Genomic DNA, 27147 nt, shown 5'->3' with positions numbered 1-27147 from the left:
CCATGTTTTTGGAGGAAGCCTTAGTTTTAATGCAATTAACCATGGTGTTACTTCAGTAGTATGGTGTTAACAGAGTAACCACATTTTAGTGGTTACTATAAAATACCATGGTAATACTATGGTTACTGTATTAAAACAATGATTATTTTTTGTAAGAGAAAGTTAGGGTTAGGTTTAGGGGTAGAGGTTAGTGTAGGGCAGGGCTATTCAACTTCATAGACAAGTAGGCCAGATGGAAAAAATCTGCAGGGCATGAGAGCCAAGCTAAAATATTCTGTAAACATAAAGCTTCTATCAGATATTGTGTTATAAAAGGCCTATAATATTTGTTCACTATATAAATAAAACATTGACAGTTTTTTCTTTACAGCAGGAAATTTGGAAAAATAAATCAATCAGTCAATCAATTAAAAGTGCTTTAAAATTGGAGTAAATTTGATTAATGCTAAAATTTTATTGAATAATAAGAGTGATTTATTGATTTAAACTTTTGACTTTTCAAATCGAAAATACACATTTCTTGACCAAATTAATGAATAGAACTTTTCTGTTTCTCCAAACTCACGCTTTTCAGTCATCCATGATTTTAGTACTTTAATCTTCCCATTTTGTCAAAATTATGGATTATTTTTAGCGCAACCTCTGAAAATGTCTAAAAACATGGCGTTTCTCCATGAGACATTGTAAAAACACAGAGACCTGGCTCGACATCTGTCTAGCATAAGTTTACACATGAAAATAATTGAAAAACAGCATGATCAGACACAAACACTTTTGGTGTTAACAGACCCTAAGACAACTGAAAATTTCAAACGGGCCGGATTTGGCCCATGGGCCGCCCGTTGAATAGGCCTGGTGTAGGGTGTCTGTGGGACTCTAAATAAACACACTGCAGTGATGTCCTGTTAGCATCTAATTAGGGGTGAAAATAGTATCTGAACGCTATTTACACAGTGCAAATCAGCCTTTTTATTATTATTATTATTATTATTATTATTAAGAAATCCTGTTGTCTACTTTAAATCTCATATAGCATCCTATGTTTCTAGGATACAGTAATATTTTGACAGAAGTTCATGTTAAGGCACATATTAATTTAAATATTAGTTTCCATTATTATGACTTAATTAATTGACATTATTTGTAATTTATTAACTAAAAAGTGCTTGTGTTGAAAAAAAAAAAAAAAAGATAGCTGCTGTTTAAAGACGTTTATCTCTGAAACTGAAAAATGTCACACAAATCTTGTGGATATTTTGTTTATGTTCCGCAGCTCGCGCTCCTTTCCAGCCTCAAAGAAAAATGCGAACAAATGTGTCCCTTGAGGTGCGGATGCAATCTTTGTTTAATAAAATATATAGTTACATTTGAGCGGATAAGAACCCGCTGCTTCTTATTCAAGGGGCGAATATGTCTCCACTTAACCACCCAGTCAAACTCTTCACAATTGAGCACGTTGACGTACTTCTCCACTGACCAACAATATCTCATGACCGAAAGTTACAGGCGTAGAGCTAAAGTTATCAAATGTATTATGGGAAATATTTATTTTAGAACTTGAATTGAGCATCAAAACGGACTGTTCATCAAAACAGACGATTTAAACTCATCTTTTACGAGCGCTCCTCGTCGCTGTGAGACTTCAAATTACCGCGAGACTGACGAGAGAGGGATCCCTTCTAGACACGAGCCTGCGCCGATCGATGTAAACACATTTCAAATGACTCATTTTCAGTGTTTTGAATGAACCTCATTACGTCTGCTGTTACCATGGTAACCGGGATGGTTTGGGTATGCTGACAAACATGGCGCTGCAGAAGAAAACGTGTTAGCTACAAACATAAACTATTTTGCTGCTGTTGTACTTAGTCGATTTATTATATTTGTACGAGAATCGAAACATACGCTTTGGATAAATGTCTGTGAATAGTCGGCATATGTTTTGTTACATATTAACATCTTAACGCTGCGCGAATCATCTTGTAAAGAGGAGAAAACGGCTAACGTTAGCCAGTTCATCTGTTGGAGAATCAACCACTAACTAACTAATCCTCAAGATAATCCAGTCTGTTGTGACGACGAACCGGGACCACTGTGCTATATGTCGATCGGAAGGGCTTGAAATATATATTTCCGTGTCGCTGAAAGGAAGTAAAAGCGTGGGTATGAATTACAGAAAGCTTTATTATTGGAGCATCTTCAAACAGTAAAAATATAAAGAACTGGCTACCAGTCATAATTCAATAGGAACTGTGGACAGATTATTCAAACGAGATGGAGTTAAATTTAAACCATGTGGATTATCTCCAGGTAAGATCTCAAAATTGTACCCTTATTGTGATTTACAGTGATTGCAAATCTGGATGAAATGGCCACTTGGTCATTTATTGGTCTATTTCTTGAATTCACAATGGTAATGCCTGTGTCTGGATGTTTCACTTACATTTAGGACGTTTAATATGAGTGTCATCGGTGGTTAATTTTTTAGAAGGATTAACCGCGGTAAAGTTACTTTTAAGTTCGACATTTGTTGGATATTCGGTTTCTTTTACCCGCGCTCTCTTCAGTCGACAATCTTACAAAGATGTCATTAGCACACTTGGTTTAAAGGGAGTATAACTATACTATATGGGTATAAAAACTGGACTCAAAACAGTCTGCAAAATTATGCCTGAAACGCTCCGATGCGCTTTGACTGCCTAGCAGATGAAAGGGACCGTCTGAAAACTTCACCCACTATGCTAGAACATAAGAGATGTCCATTCATTCAATTGACGTGCAAGTTATTAAAGAAAAAAAAAATCAGAATGTTGTAGTAACTTCCCAGAGGATAGACAGACATACTACAGGTGAGATTATTATAGTATCATCAATTATATTAGCACAGTAATCAGTTATTTTAGACACAATTCTATAAATTTCTGTTAATACTGTATCTGCTTCCTGTAATATAAGCTTAACAGGAGAGATGGCATAATAAAGTCTGACTACTGACGGCAAGAGAGATCTCCACTATCACTTCCTATAGCACGGAGCTCATAAAATTCCTGTTGTGGAGAGGATGCTTTAACATCTGCCTTCAGTAAATGTATATCAAGTCTAGTATAGCTGTCCTTTCTGATCATTTCCTTTACATATTTTTAGTCATCTGATAGTCAGACTCAGGTGTTCCTTCAAAGTCCACCACCAGCGTTTTTATGTTCGATATTCAACTACAGTCGTTTTCTACAATACAAGACAAAGTCATCCACCAGCTTTTTGTAATTGGAGTCTTCTCCATTTTCAATGCAACATCCAGTTGAAGTTTCCCTGCAAACTTAATGCAATAAACTGTGTTTGTATATTTTCCAACTGGATGTTTCATCAGATGTTTCGTTTTATATGAAGTGAGATAAGACCTGATAAAAAAGTAATATTACTGTGATAATTCCCAGTAACAAATAAGTACGACATCTGTGATATTTATTTTTTTCAAAAACTCTTTTATAATGATCCCCAAGTTGTTATGTTAATGCTGTCATAAATTATTTTCTAAACTTAGGTATATTCACTACATTTCCATTAACAACATTTATAACAAATTCATAACAAATTTTCCACCAAAAAGTTTATTGCAATTATTCTATTTTTTTATTCCTTCTGTAAGACTATTTTAAATTAATTTGGGATCTTCTTTAAAAAATGTGACAGGCAAGTCAATTTACAGTGTTTTTCATTTTATTTCAGTAAATAGCTGAATAAGTTGTTGCTAATTAATTGGCTTTGAGTGACATTGGAGATTTTAAGGGATGCAATGGTTTTAATCGATGGTTGTTTCATTCAGGACCATTTGCATCAAGTGTATCAATTTTACTTTCATTTGAAGTAATAATTTCATTGTATGCTTCTTTTCTGGGCTCTCACTGCCCAGCCATTCATGGGTAGAGCAGAGAGAACAGAACTGAATTTATAGTGAAAGTCCAATCAGAGGGCAAATTCATTAAATCAGAACAAGAAAACTTAAAGTAGCATCGGTCGCAACAGGCAAGGAGGCAGAAAACCAGATGAAAAAAGCCTTAATTTAGAGACACACAAGGAACATACAAAACTCCCTGAACAAGTAACAGGAACAGACAGAAAGCAGATGATCTAACACATGATGATCTAGCAAAAATCTAAATAACAGGCAGAGTATAAATTCATAAGGGAAAAGAAGACACTAGCACAATAATTATGTGGGTGGAGGTGGAAAAGCACAACTATTTATTTATTTCTAAAATAATTCATTATTGTACACATATTGTTATAAATACTGTAATAATCTCATATGTAGTATGTCCGTTTATCATCTGGGGAGTTACTACAACCTTTAGAATGAGAAAATATCATTTTGGTGAATTTTAGTGAATATTTTTCTCAAATAATTGATGACTGTACTCACATAATTGATGATACTGTAATAATCTCACCTGTAGTATGTCTGTCTATACTCTGGGAAGTTACTACAACATTCTGAATGTGAAAATGTATTTTACAGTTTTTATTTTTTATTTCTTTTTCTTTTTCTTTAATAACTTGCACGTCAATTGAATGAATGGACATCTCTTATGTTCTAGCATAGTGGGTGGAGTTTTCAGACGGTCCCTTTCATCTGCTAGGCAGTCAAAGCGCATCGGAGCGTTTCAGGCATAATTTTGCAGACTGTTTTGAGTCCAGTTTTTATACCCATATAGTATAGTTATACTCCCTTTAAACCAAGTGTGCTAATGACATCTTTGTAAGATTGTCGACTGAAGAGAGCGCGGGTAAAAGAAACCGAATATCCAACAAATGTCGAACGCAGCATTAAAACTAACTTTACCGCGTTGAAGGAATAATATGCCATCTTTGTTTTCTCAGGTCGGAGTGACATCTCAAAAAACCATGAAACTCCTCCCTTCTGTGGGCCGGAAAGCAACTCAAAAGGTATTTCTGCATCATTTTTAAAGGAATATTCTGTGTTCAGTGCTATCAACAGCAATAAAAATGTGCTGACAGTTATGCAAAAATAATAATGACATTACCTTTACAAAACATAAGAGTACAGTGGTTGGCCCATAGACTTCCATTATAAGTGCACTTCTGCTAATAAAATCAACAGCATAGATGCAGTACATAGAGCTTAATTTGAATATACTATTATTGAATTTTTGAATTGACATATATTTTACTATAGTCTTTTATAGTATTCGTTGTTTTAAGGGAGTCATTTTAAAGGAATAGTTCACCCAAAAATGGAAACTCTCATCATTTATCACCCTCATGCCATCCCAGATGAGGATGACTTTCTTTCTTCTGCTAAACTCAAACATAGATTTTAGGAAGAATATTTAAGCTCTGTTGGTCCATTCAATGCAAGTGAATGGTGACCAGAACTTTTAAGCTCCAAAAAGCATATAAAGTCAACATAAAAGTAATCTGTAAGACTCCAGTGGTTAAATCCATGTCTTCAGAAGTGATATGATAGGTGTGGGTGAGAAACAGATCAATATTTAAGTCCTTTTTTTACTATAAATTTTCCTCACTGCCCAGTAGGTGGCCATATGCATGAAGAATGCAAATTGCCAAAAACAAAATAAAGTGAAAGTGAAGATTTATAGTAAAAAAGGACTTAAATATTGATCTGTTTATCACCAAAACTTATCATAATGCTTCTGAAGATGTAGCTTTAACCACTGGAATCTTATGGATTACTTTCATGATGCCTTTATGTGATTTTTGGAGTTTCAAAGTTTTGGTCACCAATCACTTACATTGTTTGGAACTACAGAGCTGAAATATTCTTCCTAAAATCTTCGTTTGTGTTCAGCAGAACAGAAAAAGTCATACACATTAGAGGTAGACGTAACATCGGTTTTAACGATTAATCTGTGCCGATAGTTACTTTTCTGGAACTACTGGATATCTGCAAAATTCTGTGCGATAGTTGCTAATGTTCATTGTGTTTCAGGCTTGTTTATACATAAAAATCCCACGTTATGCATTAAATCTGAATTTTTCTTGTTTTTATTAGGATTTTGTTCATTTTGTACTATTTTTCTGTGCCCACCATAGTAAGAAAAGAATAAGAACATTTTTATACATTTTACTTTCTATAAAATATAGCAGCCTGATTGCTTGAGGAAAGAAACTGTTGGTGTGTCTGGAGGTTTTAGGAGGTCATTTTCTCATTTCAGGTGGCTGTTGCGGATCACGATGGTGTCGTGACCTGTTTTGGGATGAAAAAAGGGGAGGCTGTGGTATGTATCTGAAGTGCCTCATGTTTAAATGTATACTGATGTCAACAAACAAAATAATTTTTGCAAATGAAGGCTAAATGTTTGTCTGTTTTGTCAGCCTGTGTTCAAATCGCTCCCAGGACAGAAGATCTCCAGACTTGAGCTTGGAGGGGCTTTTGGGACCCCACAGGAAAAGATCTTTGTGTGCTCTGGCTCTGAAGTGAGGGGATACACTAAAAAGGGCAAACAGTTCCTTACTTTTGAGGCCAACTTAACAGAGAGCATTAATGCCATGTGAGATCTTGCTTCTTGTTTTTTTAGGCTCCCTCAAGCCTGTGTATGGTGTAGAATTGATAGATGTTTAGTGGAATTGATAATACATTTAACACCCTATCATTTTGAATGCTTCTTTCCATAGGCATGTTTCAGGGGCAGATTTGTTTGTGTGTGCCAGTTATATTTATAACCATTACTGTGACTGCAAGGATCAGGACTATTACCTGTCAGGAGACAAGATCAATGATGTCCTGTGTTTACCTGTGGAGACAGTGGGCCGCACTGTGCCCATCCTGGCCTGCCAGGACAGGGTACTTAGAGTACTACAGGTAATCAGACCTTATGTCCACTGTTTTAGTAACAATCAGGAATTAATGAAGCAGCTCTCTCTGCATATCAGTGCATGCTTTTCTATATCTGCTGCCCTTTGTCTGTATTTTGTTTCACACTTATAATTTAGTAATAGCTACCATAATTGCAGTAAAAGAAAACTCACTGGGGTTTAATTCTCAGTTCTTCTTTGCTCTGTGCTCCATCAGGGATCTGATCATCTGTATGATGTAGAAGTTCATGGACCTCCAACTGTTCTTGAACTTCACAACAGAGATGGAGGTACAGTTTGTGCTACATTCTGTGAAGTCTTTATGAGCAGCCATCTATCATTTTTCTTTTCTTTTTTTAATGTAAAGGCAAGGCATGTTTTGGTTTAGTCTGAGAATTTGTTCATGCATGATATCTTGGTCCTCAGGAAAGGGTGGTGAGGAGGTTCTGTATGGAACAGCTGATGGGAAACTCGGTCTTGTGCGAATAACTAAATCTGGACCAGTCACAAGTTGGGAACTGGATAATGAGAAGAAAAAAGGAGGTAGGAATTGGTTAGGGTAGGAAGCTTATAACATATTAACATATTAAACTTTCTCATCACTATTTAAAAAAAAAAAGTAGCTATTTGTTAATTGTAGTACATCACACTTATGCCTGTTTCACACCGCGTGCCAGAGCTGGGCGTATGCGTAACTGCAACATAACTACAGCAGCAGGTTCGCAATGAGCTTACATACTAACCATGCTTTTTTGCTGCATGACATAAAGTGACTTCTGGGTTACTGTTTCAAATATTTATTTAAGTAATGGCCATAAATTATATGATTATCTGGAGTTGGTCATTGAGAATTATTATAAACTTGATCGCTGTGAAATGTACTTTACATGAGGAGAGGGATCACATTACATGCAAATGGTGATTCATCTAAACGGAAGGTAACACAAACCCCAAATGGTAGCTGTAAAGTGCTTAAATCCTCTGGATTTATTCAGTTTTAATTAACAGAATGTGGGTTTGTGTACATGTCACTGCATGTGGGACTTGCATCAAGCCCAACAAATGTCTTGTTTCAAACAGTGGGTGAGTAGGTAGCTCCAGTGTTTCATGTTGCTTCCTAAAAGGCTGTACTGCAAAAGATATAGCCATTGTTCACCAAAAAGGTAGTCCTGTCCCAACACTGGTTTAGCTAATGTTATGACCGATCCAACTGCTCAAACAAACTTTTGTTTGCAATAGTTTGGTCCTGCTAGCAGTGCAGACATTACACATTTCATCTTCAAGTAAAAGAAAAAAACCCCAAACAAACCAATTGTGGTCATGCTAGCTTGTGTTTGTCTTTTGATCTTTTAAAGGAGTGCTTTGCATTGATACCTTTGACATTGTTGGTGATGGTGTGAAGGACATCCTGGTGGGAAGGGATGATGGGACTGTGGAGGTCTATGGGTTGGACAGCTCAAATGAACCAACACTGCGCTTTGAGAATGTGAGTTTGCATAACAATTATAAGAGAAACAATGAACTATGAGACTGTCTCAAGATACTGCACACTCACCCTCATTTTTTCTTAGAGCATCTTCAAGAAAGGCCTAACTCACATTAAATTTCACAACACTAGAGTTGGAATAGATGATTGTTGTCTTTTTGTGTTTACAAGGTTTTGTCTGAGAGTGTCACATCGATTCAGGGTGGCTGCATCGGAAAAGAGATGTACGATGAAGTTCTTACAACAACATACACAGGTTAGCCATTGCTTTTAGATAAAATCATTTTAGTTTAACAGAAGTTATTTTACTGTTTTACAGTGTTCATTTTTACACAGTTTTTGTGTTTTATGAATGTTGAATGAACATTACAATTATATAGCACTTTTCAGACTCTACACTCAAAGCGGTTTACATAGTGAACGGGGGAATCCCTGTTTAGTTATTGTTTGGTTTTTGACGAAAATTTTCTTTAAAATTAGTCAATGTTTCGTCATGTCATTTACTCTGACTAAAATGGCTAATCATTTAGTTTATGATCATGTGCAAAAATGACAAAAACATGTATTAAACTGTAACAGGCCAAATTTTAAGAAAATATTCAAACATTAATTTAAACGTATTAAACGTATAAAAGGTACATACAAAATACTGTAGAACTGTCATTTTGTAACTCTTAGCTCCTGAAATATAGCATATAATAAATACACTGAAGAATAAGCTAATCTTTAGAAGTTAGCTTACTGTATTTTGAATTCTTCATGCTTTAGAGACTGTTATTATATTTCCGTTTTAGCCAATTTAGGATTTTGCATTACAGTTGTGCTCAAAAGTTTGCATACCCTTGGAGAATTGGTAATATATGTACCATTTTTAAAGAAAACATGAGTGAGCAGGCAAAACACATTTCATTTATTTCTTATGGGATTCATATTCAACTGTAGGTTATAACAGAATGGCACAATCATAAAACAAAACTTGGCAACAAAGAAAAAAATCAAATGACCCGTTCAAAAGTCTGCATACCCTTAGTTCTTAATACTGTGTATTGCCCCCTTTAGCATCATTGACAGCATGCAGTCTTTTGTAATAGTTGTCTATGAGGCCCCACATTCTTGCAGGTGGTACAGCTGCCCATTCGTCTTGGCAAAATGCCTCCAGGTCATGCAAAGTCTTTGGTCGTCTTGCATGAACCGCACGTTTGAGATCTCCCCAGAGTGGCTCGATGATATTAAGGTCAGGAGATTGTGATGGCCACTCCAGAACCTTAAACTTTTTCTGTTGTAACCACTGGAAGGTCAACTTGGCCTTGTGCTTAGGGTCATTGTCATGCTGGAAAGTCCAAGAGTGTCCCATGCGCAGCTTTCGTGCAGAAGAATGCAAATTGTCTGCCAGTATTTTCTGATAACATGCTGCATTCAGCTTGCCATCAATTTTCACAAGATTCCCCGTGCCTTTAGGGCTCACACCCCCCCAAAACATCAGTGAGCCACCACCATGCTTCACAGTGGGGATGGTATTCTTTTCACTATAGAACTTGTTGACCCTTCTCCAAACATAGCGATTATGGTTGTGACCATAAAGCTCTATTTTGGTCTCGTCACTCCAAATTACAGTGTGCCAGAAGCTGTGAGGCGTGTCAAGTTGTTGTCAGGCATATTGTAACCATGTTTTTTGTGGCATTGGTGCAGAAAACGCTTCTTTCTGGCAACTTGACCATGCAGCTCATTTTTGTTCAAGTATCGTCGTATTGTGCTCCTTGAAACAACCACACCGTCTTTTTCCAGAGCAGCCTGTATTCCTCCTGAGGTTACCTGTGGGTTTTTCTTTGTATCCCGAACAATTCTTCTGGCAGTTGTGGCTGAAATCTTTCTTGGTCTACCTGACCTTGACTTGGTATCAAGAGATCCCAGAATTTTCCACTTCTTAATAAGTGATTGAACAGTACTGACTGGCATTTTTAAGGCTTTGGATATCTTTTTATATCCTTTTCCATCTTTATAAAGTTCCATTACCTTGTTTCACAGGTCTTTTGACAGTTCTTTTCTGCTCCCCATGGCTCAGTATCTAACCTGCTCAGTGCATCCACGTGAGAGCTAACAAACTCATTGACTATTTATACATAGACACTAATTGCAATTTAAAAACCCACAGGTGTGGGAAATTAACCTTTAATTGCCATTTAAACCTGTGTGTGTCACCTTGTGTGTCTGTAACAAGGCCAAACATTCAAGGATATGTAAACTTTTGATCAGGGCCATTTGGGTGATTTATGTTATCATTATAATTTAAAAAGGAGCCAAACAACTATGTGATACTAAATGGCTTCATATGATCACTATCCTTAAATAAAAGACAGTTTTTTTGCATGATCAGTCATATTTTCAAAATCAATGCCAATATTTCACAATTTTTGTCAGGGTATGCAAACTTTTGAGCATAACTGTATGTGTGGAGTATTTTTTACAGAAACATCATATTCACAACACAAGTTAAGCATATTATGACTAGCGTGCTACTTCCTTTAAAATAACCTGTTAATTCGCTTAATTGCTTTGTAATATTACATTTATTGTATGTTGTGGATATAGTTATTAAAGGAATAGTTCACCCAAAAACGAACATTTGCTGATAATTTACTCGCAGGTCACAGAGATGTACTGAAGTGAACATTTGTAGTTAAAAAGTATGTAAGTATTGTTTAAACGTTTGGGTTCAGAAGACCTTTATTTGTCGACTGGAGTCGTGTGGATTATTTTGATGCACCCTAAATATGCATTTTGGACCGTCAAAAAATGGAGTACATTCACTTGCATTGTTTATAGTAGGAAGCCTGAAATGAAATCCTAAAAGTCTTAATTTCTGTTTTGATGAAGAAAGAAACTCAGATACATCTTGGATGGCCTGAGGGTGAATAAATTATCAGCAAATTTTCATTTTTGGGTGAACTATTCCTTTAATCTTATATTATCCTGATTATCATATAAATATTATGAGTTAAAGTGAGGTAATTAACCTGTTTTAAAGCTGGTCATTTTGCCGATGTTCAGCGCGTTCAACTCACGCAACACAAGCGGGGATATCCCCAGCATACTGGATTAATGGATTAGATCAATCCATATCTAATATTATCTTCTATTAACAGATGTATCTCTAGATGTTTCTTCTTCTGTTGCGCCATCTTTGATTTTTGACAGGAATGACAACAAGGCTAGAAAGGGATAGATGTACAGTCTCTTCAATGGATTGTACTGATGGCGCTACTGTTAATAAGGTCTACATACAGTACTGTGCAAAAGTCTTAGGCAAATAAGATTTTTCACAAAAATATTTGTCTTTACATGGTTATTTCTCATCTTCTGCTTTAGTGTGTTAATAGAAAATGCAAATTTTAGATTCCCAAACATTTATTTTGCGAATAGAATAAAATAGAAGAACAGGGAGCCCTGCAGCAGATGGCATGGGCCCCCACAGAGTCCCCCACTGAACATCATGTCAGTCTGAGATTACATAAAGAGACAGAAGCAATTGAGACAGCCTAAACACATAGAAGATCTGTGGTGAATTATCCAAGATGCTTGAAACATCCTGTCTGCAAAGAACCTTAAAAAACTGTGTCCAGTTGTACCTAGGAGAATTTGTGCTGTTTTGATGACAAGGGTGGTCACACAAAATATTAATTATTATGGCATTACTTTTAAAAATATTTTCACTATACAACATTTTTCACAAGTGCCTAAAACTTTTGCACAGTACTGTGTATCATGCACTGTTACTATCTTGCAGTATAATTTTTTTCGTCATGTTTTCGTCAACAGTATGCTTTAATAAAATCACTTAATTATCATTATGATGTGTCTTTTTCATCTCGTTATCATTGACGAAAACAAAAACACCTTAGTCAATGAACAATTTCATCAGTGGTTTCATTGACGAGATTAACGCCTCTGTTTTATTATTTTCAGTTTACTGTAACTTATATTATATGGTCATGTAATTTGTTTCCAGGATGGGTGTCAGGTCTCACCACAGAGCCTCAACAGATGGTAGCAGGCCCAGGGGTTGAGATCAAGATGAGCCGGGAGACTCAGGGAAAGGTGGCTGCACTCAGGTACAGCACATCCAGCTGTTTCTTGGCAGCTTTCTTCTTTTGCTATATTTCTGGTCTTCTATATTTTCCATCAAATACATAATTAGTGTTAAAACAACAAAGACATTGCATCTGTGTAATCTGTTTACTAAACTGCCATAGATTTGGAAAAACCCTCTGAATTGAATTCACATTCAGTATGAACTGTTAAAAGAATTGTTCACGCAAAAAAATTATTTATGTCATTATTTACTCACCCTAATGTCACTCCAAGCCTGTATGACTTTCTATCTTCTGTGGAACACAAAAGGATTTTTTTTCTTAAATCTTCACGCATCTTTTCAGCAGATAATAAAAGTCAATAGTGACTCCGGGCTATCAAGCTCCAAAACTGACCAAAACACTATATATACAAAGTATATGTAGACGATATAACTCGTTCACAACATTCAAATTTTTTTGAAGCCATACAATCACTTTGTTTAATGAACTTACAGAAATGTAAGTTGTTGTTTACACTCAAATCAAATAATTGATCCACTGCTGTTTACAGCACAGAAATCAAATATGCCAACTATGTCAGTAACATCAAACCTCATTGTTTCAAATCAAAGTTTATTTTTATAGCACACTTAAAAACAACAAATGTTGACCGAAGTGCTGTACAAAACTGACCAACATGTAATAAATAGTAAATAAAAAAACACCATAAGATGATACTGCACAATATGTTACAATGACTCATAAGCAAGGGAGAACAGGTGGGTCTTTAGATTAGACTTAAGATCTAAGGTTGGACAAGACCTAATCAATAGCGGCAAAGCATTCCACAAGCGAGGGCCCATGACAGAAAAAGAACGATCACCCATAGTTTTAAGACTAGTCCTTGGAACACACAACAGTAGACTCTGAGACAATCTTAAAGACCTTGGAGTCTGATATTGGTGCAGAAGTTCAGAAATATAAAGTGGTGCCAGCCCATGGAGGCACGTATATACCAACAATAAAACCTTAAACTGAATCCTGTATGAGAAGCCAGGACCGGAGAAACACTGTCATATTTCCTAGTTCCAGTCAAGAGCCTTGCAGCTGCATTTTGCAAAGTCTGAAGATGAGATAGTGATGCTTGAGATACACATAAATACAGTGCATTTCAATAATCAAGTCTAGAAGAGATAAAAGCATGGATTACAATCTCTAGATCCTTTAAAGACTCCAGATCCTTTGATATTTGCCAGAGTTGTAAAAAACTTTGTTTATCGAATTTTAATTGAGAGTCAAAGATGACACCAAGGTTGCGTGCCTCTGTATGAAGATTAGAGGCCAAAGGCCCTAAATGTTTAGTTAAATTATTAAAAGGATAAAAAATAAAACTTCTGTTTTAGAATCATTGACCTGGAGAAAATTAGCCGCCATCCATCTTTAAATATCTTTAAGACAACCCAGCAAAGATTCTATTGCAGAATTATCAGTGGATTTTAAAGGAAGATAGCACTGAATATCATCTGTATAACAATGATAATCGATTTTGTAGTTCCGAAAGATAGACTGTAATGGTAATATTTATAACGAGAACAAGAGTGGTCCCAAAATCGAGCCTTGAGGTACTCCACAGGTGATGGAAGCAGAGGGAGAAAAATGATTCCCAATCTCAACAGAAAATGTTCTCCCCTTAAGATAAGTTGAGAACCACTCAAGGGCAGTGTCTTTAAATGCGATCCAACCTTAAAGAACCAATATTGACGTAGTCACCATATTCGTTTTGTGTGTGGAATTTGATTTAAAAAATGTGTGAACCAGTTCTTTAACATGTCTTTGTTAAATGCCTTATTCTTTTCAAATTGTGCAAGCATGGTTCGCTCATTTGTGTGTGTTTTAGGGCTGAATTGGAGCAGTTGCAGGTGAAGGTTTTGCAGGGTAGAGAAAAATACCAGCAGAGCTCTCAGTCAAGCACGGCTGTGTCTGCTGTACCAGTCTTTAGCATCAATGACAAGTTTACATTGTGCCAGGATGATGCCAGCTACAGCCTCACACTAGAAGTGCAGACTGCCATTGACAACCTACTGCTACAGGTGAAAGCGATAGGCTGGTTCAATTATGTTATTTTTATTAAAGCACAGTTCCTACAGAATAAAACCCCTGATCTTCACTTATTCAGTTTAATTTTTAAATGTATTTTGTGGCAATGTCAGTATTGTGAGATGAAAGTTTCACTTACGTGTTTTTGTTCTCTGGCAGAGTGATGTTCCCATTGACCTGCTGGATGTTGATAAGAATTCAGCAGTTGTTAGTTTCAGTGAATGTGACTCAGAGGTAATTCATCTGGGTCCCATCCTGTGTACCACATCATTAAAGGAATAGTTCACCCAAAAATGAACATTCTGTCTTTATCTATTCACCCTCATTTCATCCCAGATCTATAGCCTATACTGTTATTTTTTCCATAGATCACAAAAGGAGAAATTTTGAAAGATCTTACACAGTTCATAATAATTACAGCTGTAAAGGTCTTAAAAGTACAAAATATAAAGTAGTTTGCACTGTGTAACTTGTGTTATATTCCAAGTCTTCTGAAATGCTTCGGCAGCTTTTAGCGAGGAACAGACCAAATTTTAAGTATTTTAAATTTTACGGCAGCCAAAAGTTTGGAATAATGTACAGATTTTGCTGTTTCTGAAGGAAATTGGTACTTTAATTCACTAAAGTTACATTCAGCTGATCACAAAGTATAGTCAGGACATTAATGATGTAAAAAAACAGCACCATCACTATTTGAAAAAAGTAATTTTTTATTAAATCTAGACAAGTCCCATTTCCAGAAGCCATCACTCCAACACCTTATCCTTGAGTAATCATGCTAAATTGATAATTTGGTACTAGAAAATCACTTACCATTATATCAAACACAGTTGAAAGCTATTTGGTTTGTTAAATGATGCTTAACATTGTCTTTGTTTTTGAGTTGCCACAGTATGCAATAGACTGGCATGTCTTAAGGTCAATATTAGGTCAAAAATGGCAAAAAATAAACAGCTTTCTCTAGAAACTCGTCAGTCAATCATTGTTTTTAAGAATGAAGGCTATACAATCCTTGAAATTGCCAAAAAAATGAAGATTTCATACAAAGGTGTACACTACAGTCTTCAAAGACAAAGGACAACTGGCTCTAACAAGGACAGAAAAATATGTGGAAGGCCAGATGTACAACTAAACAAGAGGATAAGTACATCAGAGTCTCTAGTTTGAGAAATAGACGCCTCACATGTCCTCAGCTGACAACTTCATTGAATTCTACCCGCTCAACACCAGTTTCATGTACAGCAGTAAAGAGAAGACTCAGGGGTGCAGGCCTTATGGGAAGAATTGCAAAGAAAAAGCCACTTTTAAAACAGAAAATCAAAAAGAAAAGTTAGAGTGGGCAAAGAATCACAGACATTGGACAACAGATCATTGGAAAAGAGTGTTACGGATCTTAACCCCACTGAGCTTTTGTGGAATCAGCTAGAATGTAAGGTGCGTGAGAAGTGCACGACAAGACAGCCACATCTATGGCAAGTGCGACAGGAAGTGTGGGGTGAAATGTCACCTGAGTATCTGGACAAACTGACAGCTAGAATGCCAAGGATCTAAAAAGTTGTTATTGCTGCACGTGGAGGATTTTTTGATGAGAACTCTTTGAAGTAGGTTAAGACTCTGAAAAAAAAATTTTAAATTGTAATAGTAATTTTTCACGTTATTAATGTCCTGACTATACATTGTCTTCAGTTGAATGCCACGTTGGTGAATAAAAGTACCAGTTACTTTCCATAAGAGCAAAATCTGTATATCATTCCAAGCTTTTGGCCACCAGTGTATATTCACTGATAATCTTCCCTTGTTTGACTGTACGGGATTGCGAAAGATCTGCAGATTTTCTGTGAATAACAACCACCGATTGACTTCTTGGAATATAGTGCACGAGTCATATTGACTACTTTTATGGTGTTTTTTTTTTTTTTTTTTAGTGTACAGCTGTGGTGACTGTGAACATTGGTCATTGTACGGAAAATAGCTCTGTAAAGATTCATCAAAAATTCATATTCCTTTAAGCTTATTGATCAGATCACATACTAAGTTTTCAAAAAAAAAAAAATCTTTGTTTACCTACCCCAACAGTCTAACGGGAATTTCCTCCTCGCCACCTACAGATGCCAAGCAAATACCACAAGGCTGGAATTGAAGGTGACTGAAATTATAAAAGATGCTGTAAGCGATTTTATCTGTTCTTGAACATCCACAAGACTGAGCTATTGAATTGAACACGCCCCCTCCTTCCAAAACACTGCCCTCCAAACACACCTTTGAGACTGAACAGTAGAGCAGCAGTGTGTGTTCTAACGGTTGTCAAACACAACATCAAAATAGCGCCCTCAGCTGACAGCTGTTATTAATTTGAATATGACATTAAACCTGAGTATTCCGCTTTAACTACTACACTATGAGAACACGCAAAATGATTGACAGGTAGAAAGCAAAGACTTCTGAAATGGCCGATCAAAGAATGTGTCCGTGGCCCGCATTTGCTGTTTCACAATCTAGTGATGAGACCGATGAGACATCTTAGGACACTTATTTCAGTGATATCTTTCAGGGGGTAGAAATATTTTCTACATAACATTCTATAAAAAATTCGCTTACAGCATCTTTAAGCGGTGGGGGGGGGGGTTGGATTATTTTCCAATACATTAACCTATTTTACATATGGTTCATGAGCATTTGCCCTGATTTTTTCTAAGGTGAGGTCAATAGAAGGTCAGTATGGAACCCTTCAGGCTTATGTGACACCAAGGCTTCAGCCCAAAACCTGCCAAGTTCGACAGTACCAGATCAAACCGCTCTCCCTCCACCAGAGAATACACACGATTGACCAGGAGCGGTGAGTTAACTAAGGCTATGTTCAACTCAAATCCGTTTAGGCTTATGTCATCTGAACAGCACAAAAATATATAAAATTAGATTTTTACAAGCCTGGTCCAAACCACATTCGTAGGTGGTTTGTAAATAATCATATTAAAATCAGATTTTTGTGAATGCATCTCAGTCTGAACGGTCAGATCGGATTTTATGTGTTTTTTCAACATTCATTGTGTGTGAATGGTTATTATAACTGGTTTTGCATCACAGGGCACTTGAAATGGAAAACAATAATGATAGGCATGTTGTAGGATCATTACAAACTGAATTTTCAATCAAAATTATTTAAAGAGAAAGTTCACCCAAAAATAAAAATCCTCATTATTTACTCATCCTCATGCCATCCTAAGTGAATGACTAGTTCTCCTGCAGAAAACAAAGATTTTTGAAGAATGTCTCAGCTCTGTAGGTCCTTACAGTGCAAGTGAATGGCTGCACATAAAGGCAGCATAAAAGCAATCCATATGACTCCAGTGGTTAAACCTATATCTTCAGAAGTGATATGATACTGTAAGTGTGGGTGTAAAACAGATCGATATGTCTTTTTTTCCTATAAATTCTCCTCCCTCCCAAACATTACATATGCCACCTCTCTCGTTTTTGAAGCCATTGTCTGTGACGAATGTGTTCATATTTGTATTCTGCCGTAGAACATAATCACTGGTAAAACATCCATTGCTAAACTCTCATGCAGGGTGAACACATGCAAGTTTGCACTGTTATTATGTCAACTTATGTGGACGTTCTAGTAAATGCAACTGCAGTCAGATTTTCTCTACAGTGTGAACAAAGCTTTAGAGACACACTCTTGCTACATAAATGTTTGTGTGATTTTTATTTTATTTTTTTCTTCATGGCTAGGCCTATGAACACCTTGAAGCTAATGGGACAGTTCAGTTTTGCAGAGATCCATTCCTGGGTTGTGTTCTGTCTTCCTGAGGTCCCAGAGAAAACCCCAGCAGGAGAAAGCATCACCTTTTATTTTCAAAACACTTTCTTGGGCACCCAGCTAGAAGCCACCTATTGGTGAGGCCTATCATTTCATTCACATTGGTCTTTGTGAACTTTTTCTATAAAAAGAAATGATGACAGTTTATCTTTGTGTGCATTGCACCAAACAGTCAACGCAAACACAAAAATGATTGTGTTTAAACAGGGCTGGTTATGATTTGCCTTTGTTGATTTAAAACATATTGATTTTACCAATTATAACAACTTTAAACAGTTGTTATACAGTTTAAACAGGACAAATATCCTATTTGGTAATTGCATATATTTGTGTCCACAAGAGGTTGAGTTTCAGTGATCATTCATTTTTGTTTCCTTATTTTAATGGTTTCCAGTAAAGGTGAGGCAAACTTCTATTCAGACAACATTTCTACCATATCCATATTGAAGGATGTCTTGTCCAAAGAGGCCACTAAAAGAAAAATCAATCTGAATATATCCTACGGTGAGTTCAAAGATGGAACATTTTCAATAAGCATGCTATCAACGTGCAGTAACACTGATGTACTAAATTATATCTAGTCACACAATTAGAAACCCTCTTCTAGTCCAATCACCTTAGCATCAAATTGAACAGAAATGGACCAAAAGCCTTCCATTTTGATCTCATGGGCTCTTTACCATGTTTAAACATGGCCAAAGTTTTATTAGATAGCCTTGATCTCTTATACATGTATCATGTGTGAGTACTGAATGCTTGTTATTATTGTCATTATGTTGACTTTAGATGTGAATGAAGACTCGGTGAGCCATACACTTCGGATGATTCATCCCAAGCTGGAGTATCAGCTGATTCTGGCCAAAAAGGTTCAGCTTATCGATGCTTTAAAGGTAAAACTTAAAAACACAGAGCAGACCTGATAAAAAATAAAGCAGACTTGATGTTTTCAGCTAACATGCTACTAAGTGTGTGTGTCTGTGTGCAATATGCAGGAGCTGCAGGTTCATGAAGGGAATGCAGATTTTCTGATCCCAGAGTATCGCAGTATAATGGATGAGTCTGCTCAGCTCTTAGAAGAATATAAGAAACAGCCTGCTCACTTAGAAAGACTGTATGGTAAGTGAACCTTAGATGAGCAAAAGAGACAGTTTTGTAGAATTATTTACTTGTCTTGCACACATAACCCTTGTATATTCTGATGAAAGGACATATTTGGGTAAACAAAACATTTTTTTTTTTTTTTTTTACAGGTATGATCACTGATCTTTTCATTGACAAGTTCAAATTTAAAGGACAAAATGTAAAAACAAAAGTTTCACAGCTGCTTGCAATTTTGAACAACTACGAACTTGATTCCTTGATGGAATTTTTTAGTGAAGCTTAAAGGGATAGTTAACCCAAAAATGAAAATTCTCTGATAATTTACTCAACCTCATGCCATCTCCAATGTGTTTGACTTTCTTTCTTCTGATGAACGCAAATGAAGATTTTAGGAAGAATATTTCAGCTCTGTAGCTCCATACAATTCAAGTGAATGATGACCAAAACGTTGAAGCTCCAAAAATCATATAAAGGCAGCACAAAAGTAATCCATATGACTCCAGTGGTTAAATCCATGTCTTCTGAAGCGAGTTAATACATTTTATTTGAACAGACCAGAATACTTCCTAGCACCATCTAGCGTTTTGCACATGCATCAAGCAAGGAAGTGTAATTGAGCTTGAAATCATGATCGTCAAGGAGATATGGATTAAACCACTGGAGTCATGTGGATTACTTTAATGCTGCCTTTATGATTTTGTGTGTGTGTGTTTGTGTGTGGAGCTTTAAAGTTTTGGCCACAATTCACTTGCATTGTATGGACCTACAGATTGTGTTCAACAGATGATAGTTGTCATACACATCTGGAATGGCAAGAGTGTGAGTAAATGAAGAGAGAATAAATGTTTGGGTGGCCTTTTCCTTTAATAAACTATACACTTTAATTCAGTTAGCCAATTGTAAGGAATGTGTTTTGTGAATTTTGTTTTAGCAGTTTAAATATAGGGATTAAGTAGATGAGAATCTACCATTACAGATTAAAATGAAAATGTAATATATAATGACCATTAAAAGCTGTGTGACTCCAGATGTTTATATATTTTTAGAACACTCATGCATTGTATAGTTGCATTTCTACAAGAATAAAAAATTCATGAAAGCTTCATGTGTATACATTTTTATTTAATAGTATCTGTCGGTAACTCTGTGTGTCTGATCTAGTTTCCTTTACAACAAAGCTTTTTGCCCTTAAATCATGATGGTGTGGATTATTTGGAGAAAATGTTTGATAAGTCTTTAACTTGCTAACACAACAAGCTAGCAGTTAATTAACTGAAATTGTTTGTTTCTTACTTAATTTTTTCAATGTGACCTAATAAATGTCTTGAGCTCATAATGTAAAGAAATTATAATAATTACATGTCTGATCTAAAAAACTGTCACTTGTCTATCCTATCAAAGATGTGCTGATCTGTAATTTCTTTAATATTTGGCATTATAATAATGATGTATTGGAGTAGTATTGGAGACTGTGATTCTTAGTTATAAAAAAATATTATATATTGTACACATAAATAGAAAATAAATGTAAAATATGATGTTCTTAGAAAAATTAAAAGTTTTATTTTTTTATGATTTTAACACTGTAAATGTATTATAGATGGTAAGGTAAAAGGTCTGGGTGGGAGACGAGCATAAAATAGAGAAATTCTGGCAAGTGTACTTTTCATCACTATTGAAAAATAAGAAGCAGTAATGAATAAGACACAATTTAAGTTTAATGCTACTAGAATCCATTCTATAAAACTAGAATCATTTTTTCCCCTAAACTCATTTTACAAGATAGAAAATTTCCCCTAATCGAATAATCACTCATACAAACATTTATACTCTTGTCATCCCTGTTGTATATTATAATCCATATGCCATCATGGTTCAATTATTTACATTCTCTTCAAAGATTCAAAATTCCTTTGAGCCAATTAAAAGCAACTGCTCTGAATTCTCAACGGTTACATCGACATGAGCGGAGTCCCTTTTGTGTCACTCTCCGGGCCCCCGTAGTTTCAATGACGTACGGGTTTGCCGCATTCTGATTGGTCCGTTTCAATAGTCGCGGGCTACTTGAACTGAGAAAGCGACAATATCAAAGCAGCTGCGAAAAGCAACAAGGCGCTGTCCGACTTCACTAAAGCATCTGCTGTGAGCTGTCCGAGGCGTGTTGAGGGGGTTCTCACCAGCATGGCGCGTTTTTTGTAGGATAGGATTGTTGCATGATTTATTTTTAAATGTGGGGTTTGTAAGACGCCGCTGGCAACTGTTATTATTGTGTTTTTGACCGGATAGCAACAGCTCACCCCTGCCGGTTACACTGGTTAGTGCTTGTTTGTTGCTTTAGACGTTTTTCACGTGTGTGTGATCGGAGAAAAGTTAAAATTGCAAAGATTTTGATGTTATTTGAAGTGCTTTTAAACCATCGATCGCTCTTGCAGGGCGACTTGTACTGATCTGCTGCTGCTGGATGGAGAATGTCATCTCTCGGTCAAACACAAGGAAGCGCGGTTCATGATTCAGAGGCAGATATTCATAATCAAGAAAACATGCTTTCACGGTTACGCGGTGCTGCCAAGAACCTGGTTGAAAACCGGGAGAATGTCAATCCTAAACCCGGCAACAGGACTGTTTTGGGCGCTCTGGAGAACAATCAGCGCAGACAGCCCGTTCTGCGCGCCGCTAAACAGGTTGGATCATGCATGGCGTATGACAATGTGCTCTTATTGTAGTCTCACTTCAAGAGCATACATTCCCTCCACATCTGAACTGATTTTACTGACTTGTTTAATTCCGTTAAATATCACTTGTTAACTGGACAAGATTGAGGAGATGAATTTAATTGATTTATATTTGGTCCATTCAAACTGCTGGCGGCCTTTTGTAGCTTTTAATCACGCATGTAGATTTAAATCTATTTATTTTTTTGATTTAGTTGAAATCTGAACCAAACAACAGTTCTGTGTATGGCGCCACAGGTTGAAATGAATGCAGTGTTAAATGCCCACAGTTCATTCCCTCCCAATGTGCTGACCGCCATTTTACAAATGCATTCATACATACATAGTAAACCAGTTTAATATTAATATTGCCACACTTCCATGTCCAAATTGCTATGGATTTTTTTTTGAGTTAAATAGTATTCCAAATTTACTAGTGCATTTTGATTAGTACTACAGTGTACGTAAATCACACATGGTGGGTATGTGTGTGTGTAATATAAATTGTCTTTTTTTTTTTTTTTTTTTCAATCTAATCTAGAATTTATCTTTTTTCTATGATAAGGTCTCTGGGCCCCAAATAATTGCTTGTAAGTCTGAAGAAAATGGCAGGACCTTTGGTGAGAAACCCTCTACCAAGTCATCTGCTTTCCAGATTCATGTGGATGAGCCTGATGGTGCATCCAAGAAACTGTCTAGCCAGAAAGCCACCATGGATTGCTCCCCACTTACACTAAATCCTGCTGTGACGCGCTTAAGGCAGCCTCTCGCCACTATTGATCTGCCAGTGGAAGCCAACTTTGGTAGGAAATGTGCAATTGTGTCATTCATTTTATTACAGTGCCCATCCTATTTTGTGTCCATCTTCAGGCTTTCCTCAATCACAGACAACCTGGGAATATTTGGGGAATTTTACAATTTGACACTTCCAAGCCTGGGAACTTGTAACTTTTATGTGAATGGAAATCAGTCAAAAAAATGTAAATTTTATATGTATAATATTTATTTTTTAAAAATTTATTTATGGGGCAATATTTTAGCCTGTATTTGACTTAAGAAACTAATTTTCAAGGTGGAGAGTTGTTGCCTCTTGCCCAAAGGTTAAATCGAAAAGTTAACTTTTCTGCCTCAATATGTACAACTAAAATTTTAAAACCCGAAATCACTTGATTTTTTATTATTTTTATTTCTGACCCTGATGGAGATGTTTAAAGTAAACATTAAGTTTTGTTTTCTAAATATTTTATCAGCTAATTGAGTGCTTTAGAGTGTAACTTGCATGATGATACCAGTCTGTCTTAAGACTGTTGTGCACTAAAGTGTAATCGTTTATCTAATAAATACAAAGATTGGAACTTGGTATTTAAAGGTAAAGTCACCCTTCTATAAAAATGTAATTCTTGACCAGGATTTCCACGGTCATGGAAAACCTGGAAATATCTTAATAGCCATTTCCGAGCCTTGAAAGTTCATAGAAATTGGGTAAAATCATGGAAATTTTATTAGTACATATAAAAATTTAGATGGCATGCTCTGAAATGTTTCATTGGCTAGAAATTGCGCTTCGTGAGTGTATAGTCTATAAAATGGAGACTTAAAATCCTATTCAATTTTTCCAAACATCTGAAATTCGTTGAGATTTAATTGGTTACAAAGTGTGGGAATCCTGTGTCCAGTAACAATGAAGAACATGAAAGGTCATTGGAAAGTCAATGATCAAAGTGTGGGAACCCTGCTCTTACATGCGTTTTTTTTTTTTTTTTTTAAATATACAGCAGATTCTCCGATGGATATGTCCGTAGTTGAGGGTGAGGAGAGGCAGACAAATGTCAATGAAGTCACAGATTACGCTGCAGAAATACACACACATCTGCGGGAAATGGAGGTGAGAATGTAGAACCCCCTTGACACTGTATAAGCTTCTGATCTATAGTTTATGGTTCAGTATTTGTGGTATTTTGCATTTTATTTTTTGTAGATGAAATCAAAGCCAAAGGCAGGTTACATGAAAAAACAGCCTGACATCACAAACAGCATGCGTGCCATCCTAGTGGACTGGCTGGTGGAGGTGGGAGAAGAGTACAAGCTCCAAAACGAGACGCTCTACCTGGCCGTGAACTACATTGATCGCTTTCTGTCTTCCATGTCTGTCATGAGAGGAAAGCTGCAGCTGGTGGGCACAGCTGCTATGCTTTTGGCTTCGTAAGTATCTTAAAGGGATATTTCACACAGAAATAAATTAATTTACTCTCCCTAATGTTGTTCCAAACCTATATAACTGACTTCTGTGGAACACCAATGGAGGGTTTTTGTTTTTTTTTATTTGGGTGGGGGGGTGGGTATTTGTTTTGGTTTGAAACAAGTGGGCCAATTTTTACTTTGGGGGGGGGGGTGAACTATCCGTTAAACTGCTCTTTCTTTGCTCTCTCCGCACTCATCCCTTTCTGACTGTAGGAAGTTTGAAGAGATCTACCCCCCAGAGGTGGCAGAATTTGTTTACATCACTGATGACACCTACACAAAGAAACAAGTGTTGAGGATGGAGCATCTGGTGCTGACAGTCCTTTCGTTTGATCTTGCTGCACCAACAATCAATCAGTTCCTCACCCAGTATTTCTTACACCAACCTGTGAGCAGCAAGGTGGAAAGCTTATCAATGGTGAGAATCATTTCCTGGTTTTTTTTTTTTTTTTTTTTTAACTGGTTATCACATGAAATTTAAGCTAAAGGGTTTTCTCTTCTTTCAGTTTCTTGGTGAGCTGAGTTTGGTAGACTGTGACCCTTTCCTTAAGTACCTCCCATCTCAAACTGCTGCTGCAGCCTTTATTTTGGCCAACCACACACTTGTAGGTGGATCATGGGTAAGCTGGCACTGACAATTGCGGGCGTGTCTTAAAGGGATAGTTCACCCAAAATGAAAACTCCCAATTTACTCACCCTCATGCCATCCCAAGTGTATGACTTCTGCCGAACACAAAGGTTTTTAGAAGAGTACCTCGGCTCAGTAGGTCCATATAATGCAAGCAAATGATGGCCAGAATTTTGAAACTCCAAAAAGTACAATGGCAGCATAAAAGTAATCATATGATTCCAGTTGTTTAAATCCATGACTTCTGAAGCAATATGATAGGTGTAGATGAGAAACAGATCAAAATGTAAGTCCTTTTTACAATAAATTCTCCTCCCTGCCCAGTAGGTGGCAATATGCATGTATAATGTGAATAATTTGGAGATTTATAGGAAAGAACTTGAATGGCAATAAACCAACCCCCAACATTTTATTGACTTGACATTTTAATGTTTCACTGATTCTAAACTTCCATGAGAAATGTTATGACTATATGCATGAATATGTAAAATATGGTATTGATTTTCACAAAACCTGTAAAGAAAATGTACTGCTCATAGTTGACCCCCAAATCAATATGGAAAAATATATTTTGCATAAAGGAAATCAAGCCTACACTGGGACCATAAAAGTTTTCCTCTGATTTTTCAGAACTCAAAGCTTATTTTTACCCCAATTCTCAGTGTAGCGCGTCTGGATGTTTTACTTCTATTTGTTTTCAAATATTCACTTTCCTGTAAGTCACGTTTGTTCTGAATTGCAATAAAGATGCTGTTGTACAATCTGCGGAAATGACTAAGGTGTAACGAGTTACCTTAAATGGCTGCATGTCTAAAGTGGGCAGTTAGTCCTAAGTGGGTAAAAAAGTATCTGTAATACAAATCATAATTTGGTACAGTGGGAACAAATAGTCTCCATTGCTGTCGTGAGGGTTTTTTATTTATTTTTTTTTATTTTTTTTGAAGATTGTGAAATGTGATTTTGCATGTGTTTTGTCTTTTGCAGTCTAAGGCACTTGTTGAGATGTCTGGTTACACATTAGAGGATCTTATGCCATGTATTCAGGATCTTCATCAGACCTACCTCGGTGCTGCTCAGCACACACAGCAGGCTGTCAGGGAGAAGTACAAGACACCAAAGTGAGTCACTTTTTAAAATTCATTTAACCTACTTGCTCTGGATAGCAATGCAAAATCTTGCATTAATATTTGTCTTTCTCCAGGTACCATGAAGTCTCCCTCATTGAGCCTCCAGAGAAGCTGACGCTGAACTAACTCCCCTATCAACATTTTAATGTGTTCACTGGTTCCAAACGTCCATGGGAAGTGTGTGTGCACTTTGTTGCTTTATTTCCATAACTCCAATAATTGAAGCCATAGCCTCAATTTTGGGAAATGGTGAGATTTAGTGATATGTACATTTTTATTTACAGTCCTTAAGGATTGTGCCTTTTTTACGCTTGATGTAACCAAATATTTGTACATTTTTAGGTAATCAAGCATTGAAATATTAAAACAATGTTTGTATTCTATTTTTTATGAGACTCCAGTGGCGCACTTTATCCTCTTACACCGTTAAGGTTGTCTTCCCTTTTACAATTTAATAAAGTGCTGCTGGCCTTTAGTGCTTAATATCTTGTGTGGCTTTTCTTTCTTTTTTTACCCTCAGTATCACTTCAGGAAACATTAAGCCTGTCAGTTACATTTGTGACCAATTCTGAAGGGTCTAAATAGTTGTCAAATGAAAATGCAAAACTTTTGAATTCATGTGAACCTTTTTACATGATGTTGCAACTAGTCAATGTCTCAAGAGTAAAGCCATTTATATCCACTTTGCTCTTCTGAAAGATGTTCTTGTCCAAGCTACATAAAAGTAAAATCAGTGACGGTTAGGCTTTCCTGTTTTCTAAATGCTATATTCAAAGGCTTTTTGTATATTTGATGATCTATCAAAACCACCTTCCAGCACCAAGGTATTGTAAAGGTGTCTTGCATATCTCATTTCAACAAACATTTTAACATTATCAGGCTGTTGGACAGCTCAAATTCATGGGCCTGATGGAAGTTAACATTAAACTGCTGTGAGGCCATGGTTCAATCATGTAGAAGTATGGTTACAAAATTAAATGATTTTTTTTGACAGCCTTTAAGGCTGCATGATTTGGACCAAAAAAACAG

General features: G+C 36.4%; 2 protein-coding genes across 4 annotated transcripts; both read left to right on the top strand.

Moving 5' to 3' along the window:
• The first annotated feature begins 1802 nt into the window (after positions 1 to 1802).
• LOC127413037 (Bardet-Biedl syndrome 7 protein homolog) lies at positions 1803 to 20505 on the top strand. 2 transcript variants are annotated; one of them, XM_051649845.1, is made up of 19 exons: positions 1803 to 2310; positions 4879 to 4944; positions 6195 to 6257; positions 6355 to 6530; positions 6655 to 6841; positions 7052 to 7124; positions 7261 to 7377; positions 8190 to 8320; positions 8492 to 8576; positions 12327 to 12429; positions 14288 to 14480; positions 14647 to 14721; positions 16564 to 16629; positions 17184 to 17323; positions 18223 to 18387; positions 18705 to 18814; positions 19097 to 19200; positions 19303 to 19426; positions 19561 to 20505. In XM_051649845.1, the coding sequence occupies exons 1-19, from the start codon at positions 2275 to 2277 to the stop codon at positions 19692 to 19694; spliced, it is 2148 nt and encodes a 715-aa protein (XP_051505805.1). In that variant the 5' UTR covers positions 1803 to 2274; the 3' UTR covers positions 19695 to 20505. The 2 variants fall into 2 exon arrangements, with proteins under 2 accessions (XP_051505805.1, XP_051505806.1); XM_051649846.1 differs by lacking the exon at positions 1803 to 2310 and adding an exon at positions 4639 to 4784.
• A 968-nt stretch (positions 20506 to 21473) lies between these two features.
• LOC127413041 (cyclin-A2-like) lies at positions 21474 to 26610 on the top strand. 2 transcript variants are annotated; one of them, XM_051649862.1, is made up of 9 exons: positions 21474 to 21725; positions 21844 to 22092; positions 22688 to 22925; positions 23901 to 24007; positions 24101 to 24324; positions 24577 to 24781; positions 24870 to 24983; positions 25976 to 26109; positions 26193 to 26610. In XM_051649862.1, exons 2-9 carry the CDS (start codon positions 21880 to 21882, stop codon positions 26242 to 26244), a joined length of 1287 nt encoding a protein of 428 aa, XP_051505822.1. In that variant the 5' UTR covers positions 21474 to 21725; positions 21844 to 21879; the 3' UTR covers positions 26245 to 26610. The 2 variants fall into 2 exon arrangements, with proteins under 2 accessions (XP_051505822.1, XP_051505820.1); XM_051649860.1 differs by having other exon boundaries at positions 23898 to 24007.
• The last annotated feature ends 537 nt before the right edge of the window (positions 26611 to 27147 follow it).

This window comes from Myxocyprinus asiaticus, chromosome 22 (genome assembly GCF_019703515.2).
Source record: "Myxocyprinus asiaticus isolate MX2 ecotype Aquarium Trade chromosome 22, UBuf_Myxa_2, whole genome shotgun sequence".
NCBI lineage: Eukaryota > Metazoa > Chordata > Actinopteri > Cypriniformes > Catostomidae > Myxocyprinus > Myxocyprinus asiaticus.
This window is presented reverse-complemented; position numbering and strand designations above follow the sequence as displayed.

Excerpts from the sequence above, each read along its gene's own strand:
- LOC127413041 (XM_051649860.1), top strand. The coding sequence starts at position 21,880 with ATGTCATCTCTCGGTCAAACACAAGGAAGCGCGGTTCATGATTCAGAG. Across the intron at positions 24,782-24,869 it reads AGGTGGAAAGCTTATCAATG|TTTCTTGGTGAGCTGAGTTT; the intron begins GTGAGAATCATT and ends CTCTTCTTTCAG. Across the intron at positions 24,984-25,975 it reads CACTTGTAGGTGGATCATGG|TCTAAGGCACTTGTTGAGAT; the intron begins GTAAGCTGGCAC and ends TGTCTTTTGCAG.
- LOC127413037 (XM_051649845.1), top strand. The coding sequence starts at position 2,275 with ATGGAGTTAAATTTAAACCATGTGGATTATCTCCAG. Across the intron at positions 8,577-12,326 it reads TCTTACAACAACATACACAG|GATGGGTGTCAGGTCTCACC; the intron begins GTTAGCCATTGC and ends ATTTGTTTCCAG. Across the intron at positions 18,388-18,704 it reads CAGCTAGAAGCCACCTATTG|TAAAGGTGAGGCAAACTTCT; the intron begins GTGAGGCCTATC and ends AATGGTTTCCAG.